At 54.1% G+C, this 16,925-nt stretch overlaps 1 protein-coding gene across 4 annotated transcripts in view; it reads left to right on the top strand.

The window, feature by feature from the left end:
* The window catches only part of CHD6 (chromodomain helicase DNA binding protein 6), a 180,028-nt gene that overhangs the window by 123,688 nt on the left and 39,415 nt on the right, over positions 1 to 16,925 (top strand). For all 4 annotated transcript variants that reach the window (XM_074970360.1, XM_074970359.1, XM_074970358.1 and 1 more), the window contains 4 exons: positions 964 to 1,074; positions 12,266 to 12,468; positions 12,951 to 13,150; positions 15,687 to 15,846. In XM_074970360.1, the coding sequence (XP_074826461.1) occupies positions 964 to 1,074; positions 12,266 to 12,468; positions 12,951 to 13,150; positions 15,687 to 15,846 (674 nt within the window). The remainder of the gene's footprint in view (positions 1 to 963; positions 1,075 to 12,265; positions 12,469 to 12,950; positions 13,151 to 15,686; positions 15,847 to 16,925) is intronic.

Raw genomic sequence — 16,925 nt, 5'->3', positions numbered from 1 at the left:
ATGGAACCCCTGCTGCCATGTGCGCAGCGTCTGTGGGTCTGTCCGCCCCATGGAACCCCTGCTGCCATGTGCGCAGCATCCGTGGGTCTGTCCGCCCCATGGAACCCCTGCTGCCATGTGCGCATCGTCTGTGGGTCTGTCTGCCGATGGAACCCCTGCTGCCATGTGCGCAGCGTCTGTGGGTCTGTCTGCCCCATGGAACCCCTGCTGCCATGTGCGCAGCGTCTGTGGGTCTGTCCGCCCCATGGAACCCCTGCTGCCATGTGCGCAGCGTCTATAGGTCTGTCTGCCCCATGGAACCCCTGCTGCCATGTGCGCAGCGTCTGTGGATCTGTCCGCCCCATGGAACCCCTGCTGCCAGAGCAGCAGTGCACTCATGCTTGATAGCCGGGGCTGCAAGCAGTCTGGAGATACAGGGCCATTATTCTTGCAGTGCTGCCCTCCCTGTGCCTATGGAGCAGAGACACCAGCTCAATATCCATTCTTGGACCCCAGTGGCCTAATTCTGTCTCCTTCCTCCTGCTGCATAGGACCTGACTCTAGGGGGGTGTTGCCCTGAAGCACAGGGGGTAATGGCTGGCTCTGCTGTGTGCTCCCGTCGCTGGCCAGGGGGAGTGCAGCGCGCCGTACGTCAGTGCCATCAGAGCTCAGCTCTAACCACCTGCTGAGGTGCCTGCTGTAGAGGAAGGAGCCCATGAAAGCTGTACTGCATTGTGCTCCCAAGGCTGGCAATCTGGGCGCTGCTGGACAGGGTGGGGCTGTCCCACCTCTTATACGTTGCCAGGGCTGAATTTCCAGGGGGCTGGAAACAACCCTGGCTCCTGGACCCCCTTAGCAAATGAAGAGGTCGCTGGTAGTGATCCCTTCTCCGTACAGACAGGGTGCAGGTGGGAGCACACAGCCTCTCTTGCTGTTGCTGAGGACGCATTGCAGACTGTTAACTGGCTCTTCCTTCACCCCCAGGCCAGCTTTGTCGCTTCAGGGAACAGAACCGACATTTCCTTGGATGACCCCAACTTCTGGCAGAAGTGGGCTAAGATAGCAGAGCTGGACACGGATGCAAAGAACGAAAAGGTAGAGCCTAAAAATGGGCAGCCATGCTCATGCATGGACATGCGCGCTCCTCCACATGCACACATGCTCCTCTGGGGGGCCGCACACTCCTCCACGCTCCTCTGGGCGGCCGCATATGCACACGTCTCCATTGCTAACAAACCCAGCTGCAGCCCTCCCCCTCGGGCAGGACAGGTGTGCTGCAGTGCTGCGCTCCCAGGGCTGGGTTCGGTGCAAGTGCAGAGCCCACGTGTCCAGTAGCTCACCCAAAGGAAGGATTGCTGGGAGGTGAGTGACTTAATTCTGGCTGCTCTGGGAGGCCCAAGCTGGGCTCCCTCAGGCTGGGCAGTGTGACAGTGTTGAGAGCAGTGGCTGGGGTGTCTGCGCTCTCCTGCGGGAAGACATGGGAAGAGCAGCCCAGTGTAAGACGCTGCCCCAGCTGGTTTATTTGGCAGCAATGGAACCAGCAGGCTGCTTTGACCATCCCCTGGCGCGTGGGGGATAAGGGGAGATGCATGGAGCTGCACTGGTGGCACTTCACACTTCCCCTGCGAAGAGGGGGCTATTTGGGAGCTGTAAGCACCTCCCAGTGTAGCACTTGGTGGGAGGGTTGGCAGCCAGCCCAGCTGCAAGGGGGCCTCAGGAGATGGCCCCAGCTCCCCAGCCCTCCCCACCTTCAGCATATAGTCCCATTGGGCCAATGGCATCTGGCTGGGGGTGTGCATGCATGTGGTGCTCAGCACTGCCTGCCCCATGCCCGGCTCAGAACAGCTGTCTGCCGTGAGGCACGTCAGGAAGCTGCAGTGAGCGTGGGGCCCAACCGGGAGTGACCAAACCCGAACGCTCTCAGTGCTGGAGTGCCTGCCTGAGGCTGAGTGAACAGCACTGATCTCCAGGGAGTCACACCCACACCTGTCAGTCACATGCAATGTGCAGCCACAGGCGAAAAAGCTAACAGAATGTTAGGAACCGTTAGGAAAGGGAGAGCTAAGACAGAAAATATCATAATACCTCTATATAAATCCGTGGTACGCCCACATCTTGAATACTGCATGCAGTTCTGGTGGCCCCATCTCAGAAAAGATATATTGGAATTGGAAAAGGTCCAGAGAAGGACAACAAAAATGATTGGGGTCTGGAACAGCTTCCATATGAGGAGAGATTAAAAAGACTGAGACTGTTCAGCTTGGAAAAGAGACGACTAAGGGGGGCTATGAGAGAGGTCTATAAAATCGTGACTGGCGTGGAGAAAGTGAATAAGGAATTTTTATTTACCCCTTCACATAACACAGGAAGCAGGGGTCAGCCAATGAAATGAATAGGCAGCAGATTTAACAAACATAAGGAAGTACTTCTTCACAGAGCGCACCGTCAACTTGTGGAACTCATTGCCAGGGGATGTTGTGAAGGCCAAAACTATAACGGAGTTCAAAAAAGAATGAGATAAGTTCATGGAGGACAGGTCTGTCAGTGGCTACTTGCCAAGATGGTCAGGGATGCAACCCCATGCTCTGAGTGTCCCTAAGCCTCTGCCTGCCAGAAGCTGGGAGTGGACAACAGGGAATGGATCACTTGATAATTGTCCTGTTCTGTTCATTCCCTCTGAAGCATCTGCCACTGGCCGCTGTCAGAAGACAGGATACTGTGCTTGATGGACCCTTGGTCTGACCCAGTCTGACAGTTCTTATGGTCATGCCCATCCAAGAAAGCCTTGCCCTGGAGGGAGCACATGGGTCCCCAGCTGCATTTGTCGCTTGGTGCTGTACTTGGGTTCTCCTGGCTCCGCTTCCATGCGGATGATGGACGGTGGCTGGCTGCAGCTCCCAGCACTCAGGAAGACGTGTGTCTTAGCACAGCCTGGGGCCCTGTCCATCTGTCCTGAGGCCCTTCTCGACCCAGCAACCCTGGAGGTGGATTTGGCCCCTCTAGTTCTGTGGGGAGGAGGGGTGGGCGCCATGTCATAGTGGGGCTGGCCAGGTGGTTTGCACCAGGGATCCTGGCTGTTTTATTCACTTAAGCCTCAGAGTGCTAAGAGGTGCTCACTCCTCCTCAGCACCTTGCTGAGTGCTGGAACACAGGGCAACCCACACAGGTGGCATCGCTGGTGTGCCCTTCCCACCTGCTGTGAGTTCCCATGCCAGCTCCTGCCATGGCCCCATCCCTTCACCGATTCCTGGGCCATGGGCCAGGCAGGGATCAGTGGGTGGGCAGAGGTTGGGGGTTGCCATAACAAGGATAGGCTGCTCTGTGTACAAGACAGTACCTGGCCAGCGTTCTCATGGGAGCAGCTCTCTCTGCCTCACTCACCTCGTTAGTACTCAGGGCTCTCGTTTCCCCACCAGTGGGGCTGAGCATTTACCAGGAGTCACCAAAGCTGCTGCCTGGCCCTGATCCCTCCGCGGATAAGGTGCTAACCCCAGGCCATGCAGTGGGAAAGCTGACTCCAGCAGGGTTTTTTCTATCATTTAGTGTATGCCTTAAACCAGAAATCCAATCACTTTCACTGGGCTGGGGCAGGGGGTTGAGGTTCAGGAGGGTGTGCAGGCTCTGGGCTGGGGCCGAGGGGTTCGGAGTGTGGGAGAGGGCTCCGGACTGAGCCTGGGGCAGAGGGTTGGGGTGCAGGAGGGGGTGCGGGTGCAGGCTCTGGGAGAAAGTTTGGGTGCAGGAGGGGGCTCCGGGCTGGGGCAGAGTTTTGGGGGACAGGAGGGGGTACGGGATACTGGCTCTGGGAGCAGGGTCAGGGCTGGGGCAGGGGGTTCGGGGTGTGGGATGCAGGAGGGGGTATGGGGTGCTGGCTCTGGGAGGGGGCAGGGAGTTGGGATGCTTGCCTGCTTGCCTCAGCCCCACGCCACTCCCAGAAGGAGCCAATGCAACCCTGGTGGGGGTGGCAAGTGGCTCTGCTCCCACTGCCCCTCTCTGCAGGCACTGCCCCCCGCAGCTCCCGTTGGCTGCAGTTCCCTGTTCCCGGCCAATGGGAACTGCAGGGATGGTGCTTGCAGGCAGGGCAGCACGCAGAGCCCCCTCTTCCCCCCGCATCCCTCCAGGGCTGTGGGGGTGTGCTGGCCGCTTCCGGGAGCGTCGTGGTGCCGGGGCAGGCAGGGAGCCTGCCTGAGTGGCAACCCTGCTGCACCACTGGACTTTCAGCATCCGGAGATTGCGATCGACTGGAGAGAGCTTTGTAAAAAGGAATGGAAGAACTGGGCTAGTGCAGGGGAACCGGGAAGTGAAACTGACCAGCCTGTTGCTGTTGTCCAAGATAAGAGAAATGCAGACAGTAAATGCACAGCCAGGGAATCCTCTCACCTGTCCTGCGCTTGGGTGGTTCACTGGGATAACTGAGTGTTTGCAGGTGGTTCTGCTGTGGCTGCTGCCGTGCTGCCCACGCCTGTAAACTGCCCTTTACCCAGCAGCAATAGTGGGTAAATGTGGCAGCTGGAGTACCCTGAGAGGCCAGGATATTTCTAGACGCTTGCTAGTCGGCCTTTTCTCCAGCAGCAGAGCCTCAGGAAGGTTCACAGCATAGCCTTTGGGAACATCTAGCCAGTACCAGCCGCCCCAGCCCCAGCTCCCTGTGGCACCTGCCTGCACTGTCCGTGGTAGATGATGTTTCTAGAAGAGAACATTAAACACACAGAATGAGGGCTTTGCCTGCTTGGAAGAAAGAGTGAACAGATGGAGTCTGGTCCTCTGGTCCTGCTCTCAGAGCATGTCCTGCTGGGCCTGCATGCTCAGCCAAACAGCTGGGCCTCTCCCCTCCAGCTTTCTTTGGCAAGTGCAAACCTCTGTGCAGCTAGCTTCAGTGCCTCCTGAGGGGTTCTGGCTTCTGAAATTCCAGCTAGGGCAGCATCAGCAGATGGGCTTAGATGGTAGCAAAGGGGAGGCTTAATGGGCAACATTTCACAGCAGCTCCTCAGATTTCACTGTTCTAACAGGAAAAGAGGTGTGTGTGTGTGTCTGTGTGAGACTGTGTCTGTGTGTCTGACTCTGTGTGCCTGACTGCATGCCTGTGCCTGTGTGTGTCTGCGTGCCTGACTTTGTGTGTGTGCGTGAGACTCTGTGTGCCTGACTCTGACTTTGTGTTACTGGAGAGATGGGATTCAGCAGGACCAGCAACCAATACGGGTATGGTGTGACTCCAGTTGGTGTGGGGTGCTTTTGTGCTGTTGTATCCTACACCTTCTGTCGGCTGTGTCAGGGTTCCTTCCCCACTCTGAACTCTAGGGTACAGATGTGGGGACCCGCATGAAAGACCCCCTAAGCTTATTTTTACCAGCTTAGGTTAAAAACTTTCCCAAGGCACAAACTTCGCCTTGTCTTTGAACAGTATGCTGCCACCACCAAGTGATTTAGACAAAGAACAAGGAAAGTACCACTTGGAGTTCCTATTTCCGCAAAATATCCCCCCAAGCCCTTACACCCCCTTTCCTGGGGAGGCTTGAGAATAAACAAGATAAACCCAGACCAGCCTTGGATTTTTAACACCCAAAAAACCCAATCAGATTTTTAAAAAACAGAACTTTATTAGAAGAACAAAAAAAGATAAGAGAACAACTCTGTAAGATCAGAATGGAAGATAATCATACAGGCAGTCAGATTCAAAACATAGAGAATCCCTCTAGGCAAAACCTTAAGTTACAAAAAGACACAAAAACAGGAATAGACATTCCCTCCAGCACAGCGAGTTTCACAAGCCAAAACAAAGAAAACCTAACACATGGTCTAGCTAGATTACTTACTAACTTTACAGGAGTTGGAGGCTTGCATCCTTGATCTATTCCTGGCAAAGGTATCACACAGACAGACAAAAGCCTTTCCCTCCCACTCCAGATTTGAAAGTATCTTGTCCCCTCATTGGTCATTATGAGTCAGGTGCCAGCCAGGTCACCTGAGCTTCTTAACCCTTTACAGGTAACAGGACTTTACCTCTGGCCAGGAGGGTTTCTATAGCACTGTCTACAGAAAGGTGGTTACCCTTCCCTTTGTATTTATGACAGGCTAATTCTCTTGTCACAGCCCTATCCCTCCACCCCCTCTACAAGTAAATTATGCTGCCTTGGAGCACAGCATTTACCCCACCATTTGTGTTGCCTGGGCTTGGTGGGGCAGGAGCCCACTACCAAGTGTAGGTAGTTTTGTAGCTGTTGGGCCTAATTTTCGCCTGTGGTATCCCAGGGACAATTTTCTGCTTGCAAGTGATTGTCATTCCCCACCCCTGCCACACATACACACACTCATTCTTCATGGAGTGTGGGTCCCGACGTGTATTCCACACATGGGTACGCGTGCACGCCATGCACCTGAGACCGGAAATTCTTCCAAGCAGTGCCTGTTGGCTTGCTCCCTGGATCTCCTCGTGCTCCCAACTAAGGGTATAACACGTCTCCAGTTCCTTCTTACTGTCACCTGGCCTGAGTCGGAACCCTGTGTCTTCTCCTCCTGCAGCTCTTGTAACACCTGTAAAGACATTTGTAAATTGCTATTTTTCTTAGCTTGCTAGTTAGTTAAAGTTCGTAGTAGGTGTGGTTCTTCTTCGAGTGCTTGCTCATATCGATTCCAAGTAGGTGTGCGCGCGCTGCGTGCACGGCCGTCAGAGAATTTTTACCCTAGCAACACCCAGTGGGTTGGCTGTGGAGCCCCCTGGAATGGTGCCTTCATGGCCCTGGATATATACCCCCAGCCAACTCTGGCCCCCCCCTCAGTTCCTTCTTACCGCCCGTGACGGTCGTTGGAACTGTGGAGCTTGGCTTTGCTACTCTCCGCTCTCCCTAGCGTTCACCCTACAGTTGGTTCGTAGTTTGTTATAGTATTGTTATAGATGGATAGTGGTAGTTCTAGTTATAGTGTAGTAGTACCGATGGCCCAGCCACCACCGGTGGAGCAGGTTTTGGACTTGGATGTGTTGGAGGTGCTAGCTGCTCCAACATCTCCCTGGGGACAGTCGAGCCCTGACAGACAGTCTAAGTGTCACGCTCACTGCTCCTCAGGGTATGACCTCCCCAGGCACCTCTGGTACTGATTTTCTTGAGGCCCCCCACAACTGATCGACCCCCTTCTTCTGGCCTTGTTGGGGTCCATGGATCCGTATTCTAAGCATCTGGGCCCTTCTCAAGAATCGTGCTGCTCCTCTCCTGCCTGCCAGCTGGATCTGTCAGTGTACGAGGAGGAAGTTGACCCAGATCTGCAGGTACTGACAGTTCTGATGTGTGTCTCTCCATCATCGCTGGATGAAGCGGTCACTTTTTCCTCTCTATCTCTGCTGGATTACAATGGGCAGTACCAGGAGCTACTGCAAAGAGTTGCCAGCGACCTCCAGATCACACTGGAGGAGGCCCAGGATTCTCAACACCAACTTCTGAATATTTTGCAACCTCAGGGACCAAACAAGATGGCCCTCCTAGTTAATGAAGCCAGCCTAGAACCAGCCAGAGTGGATGGCTCACTCCAGCATCCTGTGCCCCTACTCCGAAGACAGCTAAGAGGAGATATTTCATTCACACTAAGGGAGCTGAATTTTTGTTCTCCCACCTTGCCCCCATCTCACTGGTGGTACAGGTAGCTACAGAAAGAGCTCAGTCACACTATCAAAGGACCACCCCAACAGACAAGTGCTCTAAGAGACTGGACATCCTTGGAAGAAAGGTCTTCTCCTCCGAGGCCTGCAATTTCATGTTGCTAACTACCAAGCTCAGTTAGTGAAATATGATTTCAATAACTATTCCAGGCTTGCGAATTTCATAGATAAGCTTCCCACAGAGGACAGAGCCCAATTGCAGTCCTTCATAAATGGGGGAAAACTAATGGCAAAAACAGCTCTCCAGGCCATAATGGATGTAGTGGATACAGCTGCCAGAAGTCTGGCCTCTGGCTTAGTCACGAGGAGGAATTCTTGGCTGCAATCATCAGGTTTCCTAGGGAGGTCCAGAACACAATCTAGGACTTCCCGTTTGATGAATCAAATCTCTTCAGTCAGAGAACAGATGAATCATAGAATCGTAGGACTGGAAGGGACCTCGAGAGGTCACCTAATCCAGTCCCCTGCACTTAGGGCAGGACTAAGTATTATGTAGACCATCCCTGACAAGTGTTTGTCTAATTGCATTCATTAAAGGACACTCTGTTCCCTGGTAATTTACACTCCAGCCCTCAGGAGGAAACACTAGAGATAGCCTTTTAGGCCAAGGCCATCCCCTCCTCATGCAGTTTATTATCATCACCTGGCAGAGGTCAGGTCGGCAACAGAGTTTCTCATAAAACTTCTGGTAGCCCTAGGTGTTCGCAAAAATAGAAAAGGATCCGTTTTGTTGCCCACAAGGACGATAAACTTTATAGGAGCAACACTGGACTTGGTTTCAGTGAGAGCATTTCTCCCCGCAGACAGGTTTCACATAATGAGCAAACTGGTTTCACGCATTACCTGCAAACCAAGAACTACAGTGCACATATGCCTTTCACTGTTAGGCCACATGCCCACACACATTTACATGACACTATTCACCAGGCTTCACTTGCGATACCTACAAGCTTGGATCCACACAATCTGTCCACCAGACAAGGACCATGTCAACTCGAGGGTGACCATTACCACTTGAGTTATTGCCCACCTCGCTTGGTGGTTGAACCCGAAAAAGGTCATGGTGGGTGTTGCCTTCAACCTGCCCACCTGCAAAGCCACCATTGTGATTGACGCGTCCCTCCTGGGGTGGGGCGTTCACCTGAATAACCACACTGCTCAGGAAACCTGGATCCCACGAGAGGCCAGGCTACGTATAAATGTAGGAGAAGTAAGGGTAGTCCACCTTGTGTGCAAGGCTTTCCTTCAGGTAATTCACTCCTTCCATATACAAGTGATGTCAGACAATATCACCACTATGATACAAACAGGGCAGAAAGAGGTCTTGTCCCCTCTGCCTGGAAACTGGCTCTCTCTGTCTCTCTATTGCATGTATGGCATCTGCAAAGCAACATTCTATAGCAGCAGTTGTAGATTCATAAGCCATTTCAAGGCCTCTTCTGTGACATGGATATCATCCAATTCACCTTTAAATCCAGATTTGGGGCACTGTGTTATGATGTGTTTGGTTTGGATGCTCTCACTGCAGTCATGCAAAGGTGAGTCTTTGATTTTCCACTTGTACAACAAGTAGCCACATCTTCTGTGGTTTATTCAGATGCAGTTCAGTGTGGTTCAAAGTATCTGTGGCAGATCAAAACTGGAAGGGCATCTTGTTGTGTCAGTAATAATGTGCTTGTTTGGAATAGTAGATGAGGTCCAGACACTTCACCATTCCCTGCCCAGATCCAGAGGCATGAGATGGTCACGTGTGATCCAAAGTGGTTTTCCAGTTTCAGTCATTGTTGGGGTATGTTATCCATAACCTGCCAGGTGGGAAGTTCTGGGTAGTCTGGTGTGTTTAAGTTCTCATGCTGTGGCTATATCTCAAAGGATAGCTGGGGATTTGGTGTTTGTTAATACAGAAAGCTACAGTAGAGGTGTTGATTTTAAAGTTCCCATGATGAATCGCATGGTCTAGTTCAGCTGCCTGTCCACAAGTTGGGTATGGCAGCTTTTTGTCCTCATCGGCGTACGGTACTCTGCAACTGAGTACACCAGGGTCAAGGCTGATGTTTGTAGCACTGGGGCAGTTGATCCCCAGCTTGTTCCTGATAACTTTTGAAAAATGTTGATGCAAGTCTTTGCTTTGGAGGTTACTTTCTTGAGGTGGTCATGCAAGGTCAGTGTGTGGTCAAGAATGATGCCGAAATATGTTGGCTTTGGGTCTTAATGCACAGTTTCACCACAAAACTCAACAGTATGTTTTGTGCGATTCTCTTGTCAAGGTGGAAAGTAGAGATTACCAATTTGCCCATATTAGGTCTCAGCCGCCACTTTTCGAAGTGCTCCTCTGTGATCTTAAGGTCTGATGTAAGGGTCACTTCAAGTTCTTTAAAGCTATGAGCCTGAGTTGTGAGTGCCATATCATCAGCATACTCAAAATTCTGCACTATCATTTCAGGTATATCGCTCACATATGCATTGAAGAGGGTCGGAGCAAGTACAGAGCCTTGTGGTAGCCCATTATTTAAAGTGTGCAGCTTGCTGGTTTGCCTCTGAGGTATACAAACATCCTGTGGCCACTAAGCCTGGTGTTCGGTAGGCTGAGAATCTACACACAGGTTCACTTTGGCCAGTTTCAGTAGCAGACCATCCTTCTGGACTACGTCACGTGCTGCTGACAGATCGGTGAAAGCGTTACCAACCGTGAGTTTTTGTTGGAATTCAGCCTTAATGTTTGTAGTGAAAGCCAGGACCTGGTCACAGCAACTTCTGTGCGGTCGAAAACCAGCTTCCTTCTTGGTTAGGGTACTATACACCGTGGACCGGTTCAGAATCATATGCGTCAGCACCTTGTAGATGGTGCTCAAGAGAGACTGGCCTAGAACTAGAAGGGTGATCCACAGGTTTCCCAGACTTCAGGAATGCAATGACCTTGGCTTCTTGCTACACGTGGGGAATTTCACTGGTCTCTGAAATGTGGGTGAAAAGTTTAATCATCCATTTCCATGCCAATGAACTCAGGTTATAAAGGGACTCAGGACAGATACCATCTTTTCCTACTGCTTTTCCCAATTTCGTGGCTGCAATGACTGCATCAATCTCCTTACTTGTGAACAGTCCAGATCATTGAGATGATGGAATGCACATGGACGTCACCTGCTGGAGTTAAACCTGGGAAGCCATCAAACTTTGGAACTGGTGCATCTGGAATCACATCATGATGCAGGCCGCTTACCTTCCCGGTAGCCACAGCACCAAACTGAGCAGTCACTTCTCGATGGACCACGCATGGGAGAAGCACAATTCAGTGCTAAGCGAGATATTCATGCAATGGGCACACCACAGTGGAACTGTTGACACTCACCGATTCACCCTTCGAGCCCATGGTGACATGTTCCGTGACCTGCCTGCCTGTCCAGGAAGGTGACATTTTTAGTAGCTATCATTTCAGCCGGGAGGGTCAGCAAGCTGTGAGCCATCATTGCGGACCCTCCTTATTACAGTTTTTCACAAAGAAAATGTTTCCCTTCACCTACACCCTAAGTTTCTCCCCAGGGTTGTTTCTGAATTCTACATCAACCAAAGTATTTGCTTATCTGTACTTTTCCCAAAACCTCATGCTTCCGCTGAAGACAAGAGGCTTCGCTGCCTCTGTGTCTGATGTGCCTTGGTGTTCTACCTGCAAAGAACGAAACCCATTAGGAAATCACCAAGACTTTTTATTTCCATTGCAGGCAGATCGCATGGGCAAACCAGAGGATTTCTAAGTGGGTTTTAGGATGCATCCTAAAGTGCTATAGGGAAGCAAAGATCCCTCCCACTGTGGGTGTCACAGCTCATAACACGAGAGCACAGGCCACCTCCACAGCATCCCTACGTGATGTCCCGCTACAAGACAATTGCAAAGCGGCCACCTGGAGTTCTGTCCACACGTTCACAATGCACTATGCTTTAGTTCATGCCTCGGCCGTGGACGCAGATCTGGGATCTGCAGTGCTGCAAGCATTTTTGCTACCAGCTTCCTCGCACCCACTTGCAGTCTGAGCAGTGCATGCCAATCATCCACCTGTAAAATACACACAGGGACCAGCACTCTCAGAAGAAATGGAAGTTACTTACTGTAACTGGAGGTTCTTCAAGATGTGTGGTCCCTATCTGTATTCCACTACCCGCCCTCCCTCCCCTCTGCTTCAGATCCTGTTGGATTTGCGATAAGAGGAGGAACACCGTCAGCCTGCACTGTCTCTTATACCCTCAGTCAGGAGCACAAGAAGATGTACGGCGTGTGTGTGGGCCAATAGACACTGCTTGGAAGAATTTCCGGACTCAGGGTACTTGCCTACTCACATATGGAGTCTCAAAGAGCCTCCACTTACCGTAAGTAACCTCCATTTTTTGCACCCACAGTTAATTGTGGGTGGCAGTCCATAGTAGCTGGGCGTTGAACAGGCCATCTGGGTCTGGCACCAGATGCTGGGTGTGATGCTAGGCTTGGAGAGAGCTGGGTGGTGCTAGGAGTTGCTGAGGCCAGAAGGCAGCACAGAGGAGGGAAGCATCCCCGCACCTCATGCTAGTGGCCAAGGGGGGCACCGTGCAGCGGGAAGGGTCTGCTGGGTGGTTCTGGGCACACTAGCCTCTCCCTGTCTCCCCCGGCAGGAGAGCTTAGTGATCGACAGGCCCCGTGTCCGCAAGCAGACCAAGCACTACAACTCCTTCGAGGAGGATGAGCTGATGGAGTTCTCGGAGCTGGACAGTGACTCCGACGAGCGGCCCACACGCTCGCGGCGCCTCAATGAGAAGACGCGGCGCTACCTGCGGGCTGAGTGCTTCCGCGTGGAGAAGAACTTGCTCATATTCGGGTGGGTCTCATCTGGGCTCTGCATACCGTGTGAGGCTGGGCTGACCCCCAGCGCAGCTGTGGCTCTCGGGTGGTTTGGTGTCACATGTTTGCTATTGTCTGTCTGTGCCTGTCTCAGGCTGCTGCACAGAGGGGCATAAACCTGGCAGGGAGCTGCAGAGCTAGTGCCCCGCTGGGGGGGACCTGCTGGGTGCTGTGCACAATCCCCACATCTATGGGAGGAAGTGTGGTTTGTGGCTAGAGCATGGGCTGGGAGTAAGGACTCCTGGGTTCTTTTCCTGCCTCTGCCACTGACCCAGCGTGTGATGCTGGATGAATCCCACACCCTTTCTGTGCCTCAGTTTCCCTACTTCCCTGCTTCTCCGGGGGCTGGCCAGGCTTTGTCCATTAGTGCCCCATGCAGCGTTGTGAGCTCCCCACTGGAGGGCACTAGAGAAGTGCAGTCACTTGCAGTGTTTATGGTGTGTGTTTCTGCTCCTCCAGCTGGGGGCGCTGGAAGGATATCCTGACCCACGGACGGTTCAAGTGGCACCTGAACGAGAAGGACATGGAGATGATTTGCCGGGCCCTCCTGGTCTATTGCGTCAAACACTACAAGGGAGATGAGAAGATTAAGAGTTTTATCTGGGATCTGATCACTCCGACGAAGGACGGCCAGAACCAGGCCCTGCAAAATCACTCAGGTACTCTCTCTCCTGCCAGTTATTGTTTCGCTGCCAGCTGCCAGTATGCCCAGCTTTCAGTGCCCAGGACTAGAGAGTTAAACTAGAGCGGATCCCAGAAGCCACACAAACAGCCAGAGCTGGGCAACAAGGAACCCCTGTGTGGGGCCAGGGGTCACAGGGCTGACTTGCGTCCAGACCCCTGGAGGCAAGGACAGAGGGGCTCTCTGATACAGGAAATGGCCAGCCCTGGCCCAGCTGAGAGGGAACCTTGGGCTGGAGAGCTAGGGCACCAGGCCAACCTGAGCTGCCTGTTCTTGAGGTCTAGATTGTTACTTAGACCAGAGACCAGGCTTGGACCCATCAGGGATGGGGGGCAAATGTCCCCTGCAGAGTGCAGCCCATAGTGGCCTTTATTCTCAGAACTGTGGAGGTGTGGCCAGTGCTGGCTGCATGCTTGGACCTGTGGTCTCTGCAGGCAGCCACACTAGGTCAAAGATGACTCCACTCTCATTCTGTAGTAGCCATCCCCTGTGGGACGTTGCTTGTCTGTAGATCCCCCAGCGCTTCACAAAGGGCGGGGGGAATCCTCAGCTGGGGTACTGAGATCTAGTGCAAATGAGGCCTGGCGCCTGGCAAGTAGCCAGTGCAGCCCCTTGGCTGGGCACTGTGTGGGTGCCCCAGTCCATGGCACAATGTTCTTTAAGTTTGGCAGCCCTTTCCGGCTGGTTCCCAGCGCTGCCTTTCAGTAGTTTGTCACGGGTGAGCCATGCTGAAAGCTGAGGCAGCTGCTCCCATTTCCGCTCCACAGGGCATGCCAGAGGCTGTTTGTGAAGTGGCTGTTAGCAGTGTAAAGCACAAGGCTCTCCCATGCGGTGCAGGAGAAAGCAGCCAGGCTCTGTGGTGGATTTGAAGTCCTAGGTCCGGTCAGAAATCCCCCCGTGCCTGGTGCTGTTGGGTTACGTTCATGGCCATCGCATCTCTCCCTAAGCATGAATGACGCCATCGCCTACTGCTCTGAGTTAATATCGTCATTTTGTCCAGCACTTGAGCCATCTCGGCAGGATGGTCCGGGGCTGGGGAATCAGGCATGTGCTGGTCAGACCAAAGGAACTCTGGCACACACCTGGTCGCTGGGCGTACCCCGGTGTATTAGCATGCAGTAGAGCAATAGTAAAACTGATAGGGTGGCACATATGGGAACACATTTCAGTAATGCAACGAGCAAGCGGCATGGTCCATTGAGGGTCATGAACACTGCACTGCAGCTGTAGCACTGAATGTAACCCAGTTGGATCCCTTGCAAGGGGAAGCCTCAGAACCTCTCAGTCAGGTCCTGGGGAGGCCTCTGCTTCCATGAGTCTGGGCGTGCGACGGGCAGTACAGGACTGAATTCTAGCCCAGCTGTGCATAAGCCATGCTCTGACCCAGTGCAATGGTAGCCATGGCAGGGAAAGGTCTGGAGAGCTGCTGAAGGGGAGCTGGTCCTGTTCTGAGAGGAAGAGTGTGTGAGTTGGGCCTGTCCAGGGTTAGAGGGATTCATGCGAGAAGTGAAACTGCAAGAACTGGTTGGAATAAAAACACAGGGAAACGTGGCCAGGGAACCAACGCAGGGAATAGGCTCCAAGGACAACTCTGCCCCCGCCTTTGTGGCATAAGGCGGGCCCTGCTGTATAGAAGAGGCGAGGACTCTGACTGGCAGGTGCCGTGGGTACAGGTCTGCTTGGATGCCATCTCATGAGGGGTGTCTGGCCCTGATGTCTGTGCTGGGTTCTGCTCTCACCTCTGTCAGGAAAAGGCTGGAGTAGCTTTGGTGGGGCTACAGTGGAGCTGAGTGTAGAGTCTGAGCAGGGTCCACTTTGTGTGTGAGGGAAGCGCTGAGCATTGGCTGTGCGCACAGTGCGGGGAGATGTGGATGTGCAATGGCACTGCTGAGGGTGTGGGCCAGGGTGTATCAGGGAGAGCTGTGGCTGGTGTGGGCCTGCTGGTGTGCAGTGGGGAGGTGGGTTGTGTCAGGCAGAGTGCAGGTGCTGGAACACCTGCTCCCTGTCCCAGCACACAGACCTGACATCTTTCCACGGACCTGTATCTGACGATGTTGACATTCAGGCTGCCAAGAGCCTGGGCCAGCTTGCTTCAGTTCTATGGGCAGGGTTGCCAGCAGCGGCATCCAGCAGCCTATTCTGCCAAGCCACCTCCTGCGCCCAGAACTGCCCCATGCGTTTAGACTGCTGGGAAGGTGAGGATGTGGCATGGCCTGACGTGGTCTAACTAGGGCACCATGTACGCATGGCTCAGCTATGGGATTGTGCCTGGACAGACACACTGGGTATGCTGGAGACCGTGCCTACCTTTTCTCTGGCTCTCCAACTCCCACCTGAGCTGTAGTGTGAGGGTTTAAGAGCATTACAAGAGCTGGCTTTCAGTCCTTCCAGCTGCACTGCTCCTGCCAGCCAGTGTCTATGTCCTGTCTGATCCAGGGCATTTCTCAGGTGCCTGTCAAGGTGGTGTGTGGCCTGCAGCAGTGCCGCTCATGCGCTCCCTCTCACTGTTGCAGGGCTGTCGGCCCCAGTGCCCAGGGGCAGGAAGGGGAAGAAGACGAAGAACCAGATGCTGCTGCCTGAGATAAAGAACGCGGACTGGCTGGCCAGCTGCAACCCCGATATAGTCCTGCATGATGACAGCTACAAGAAGCACCTGAAACAGCACTGCAACAAGTGAGTGTGAGCCCCTGCCCCGGGGAACTGCAGCGCACACGCCATGCTGTGTGTCCCGCCCTGGGCCCAGAGCGAGGCCACGTGCCCCCAGCTGGCATCGTGCCAGTGGGCTGCAGCACAGAGTCTGAAGAGGAAGGACTCACCCGGGCAGTCAGCATGGAGAGGCCAGTGGGGACGTTGGGTCGGTGCCCACTGGCTCGTCAGACCTTGGGTGGTTTTCGCCATGCTGTAAAGTGCTGTTTACACGCCAGCAGCCGCAGCTCTACGGAGTTCTCATCTCCCTGCCGCTAGGTGCAGCACACTTGCCCGCAACTCAGCCGGCATTCAGGATGCTTCCTCATAGTCACAGCTGTCTTCGGTCAGGGGCTTGGGAAGCAGGGCTGGTCAGATACCTGAGCTCACCGTGGTAGCACCAGCATCAAAATGCAGACTTGTGCATTAGTGGTAGCCGGAGGGGGATGGCTCTTGGGACCCGGGGGGCAGAGCCTGGAGGGGGACGGATGTTGGGACCTGGGGGCAGAGAATGGAGTGGGACAGGCTCTTGGGATCCAGGAGCAGAGCCTGCAGGGGTCCGGCTCTTGGAACCCAGGGGGCGGAGCCTGGAGGGGGACAGCTCTTGGGACCCAGGGGTTGGACCCTGCGGCGGGGGTTGGCTCTTGGGACATGGGGGGAGGGGGCAGAGCCTGGAGGGGGACAGCTCTTGGGACCCAGAGGTGTGAAGGATGGCTCTTGGGGGCCAGGGAGGTGGAGCCTGCAGGGGTCCGGCTCTTGGGGTCCGGGGGTTGGACCCTGGAGGGGGGACGACTCTTGGGACCCAGGAGTGCGAAGCCTGTAGGGGGTTGGCTCTTGGGACCAGAGCGGCAGAGTCTGGAGGGGGATGGCTCTTGGGACCTGAGGGGCAGAGCCTGGAAGGGGACGGCCCTTGGGATCCAGGGGGTGGAGCCTGGAGGGGGACGGGTCTTGGGACCTGGGGAGTGGGGGAGCAGAGCCTGGAGGGAGATGGCTCTTGGGGCCCTGTAGGGTGGTGGGCAGCTCTTGGGTCCTGGAGAGTGGGGCCCAGCAGGTACAGCTCTTTGCAG

This window comes from Natator depressus, chromosome 13 (genome assembly GCF_965152275.1).
Source record: "Natator depressus isolate rNatDep1 chromosome 13, rNatDep2.hap1, whole genome shotgun sequence".
Taxonomy (NCBI): Eukaryota; Metazoa; Chordata; order Testudines; family Cheloniidae; genus Natator; species Natator depressus.
Note: the sequence above shows the minus strand (reverse complement) of the source record. Positions and strands in the feature narration are given on the sequence as shown.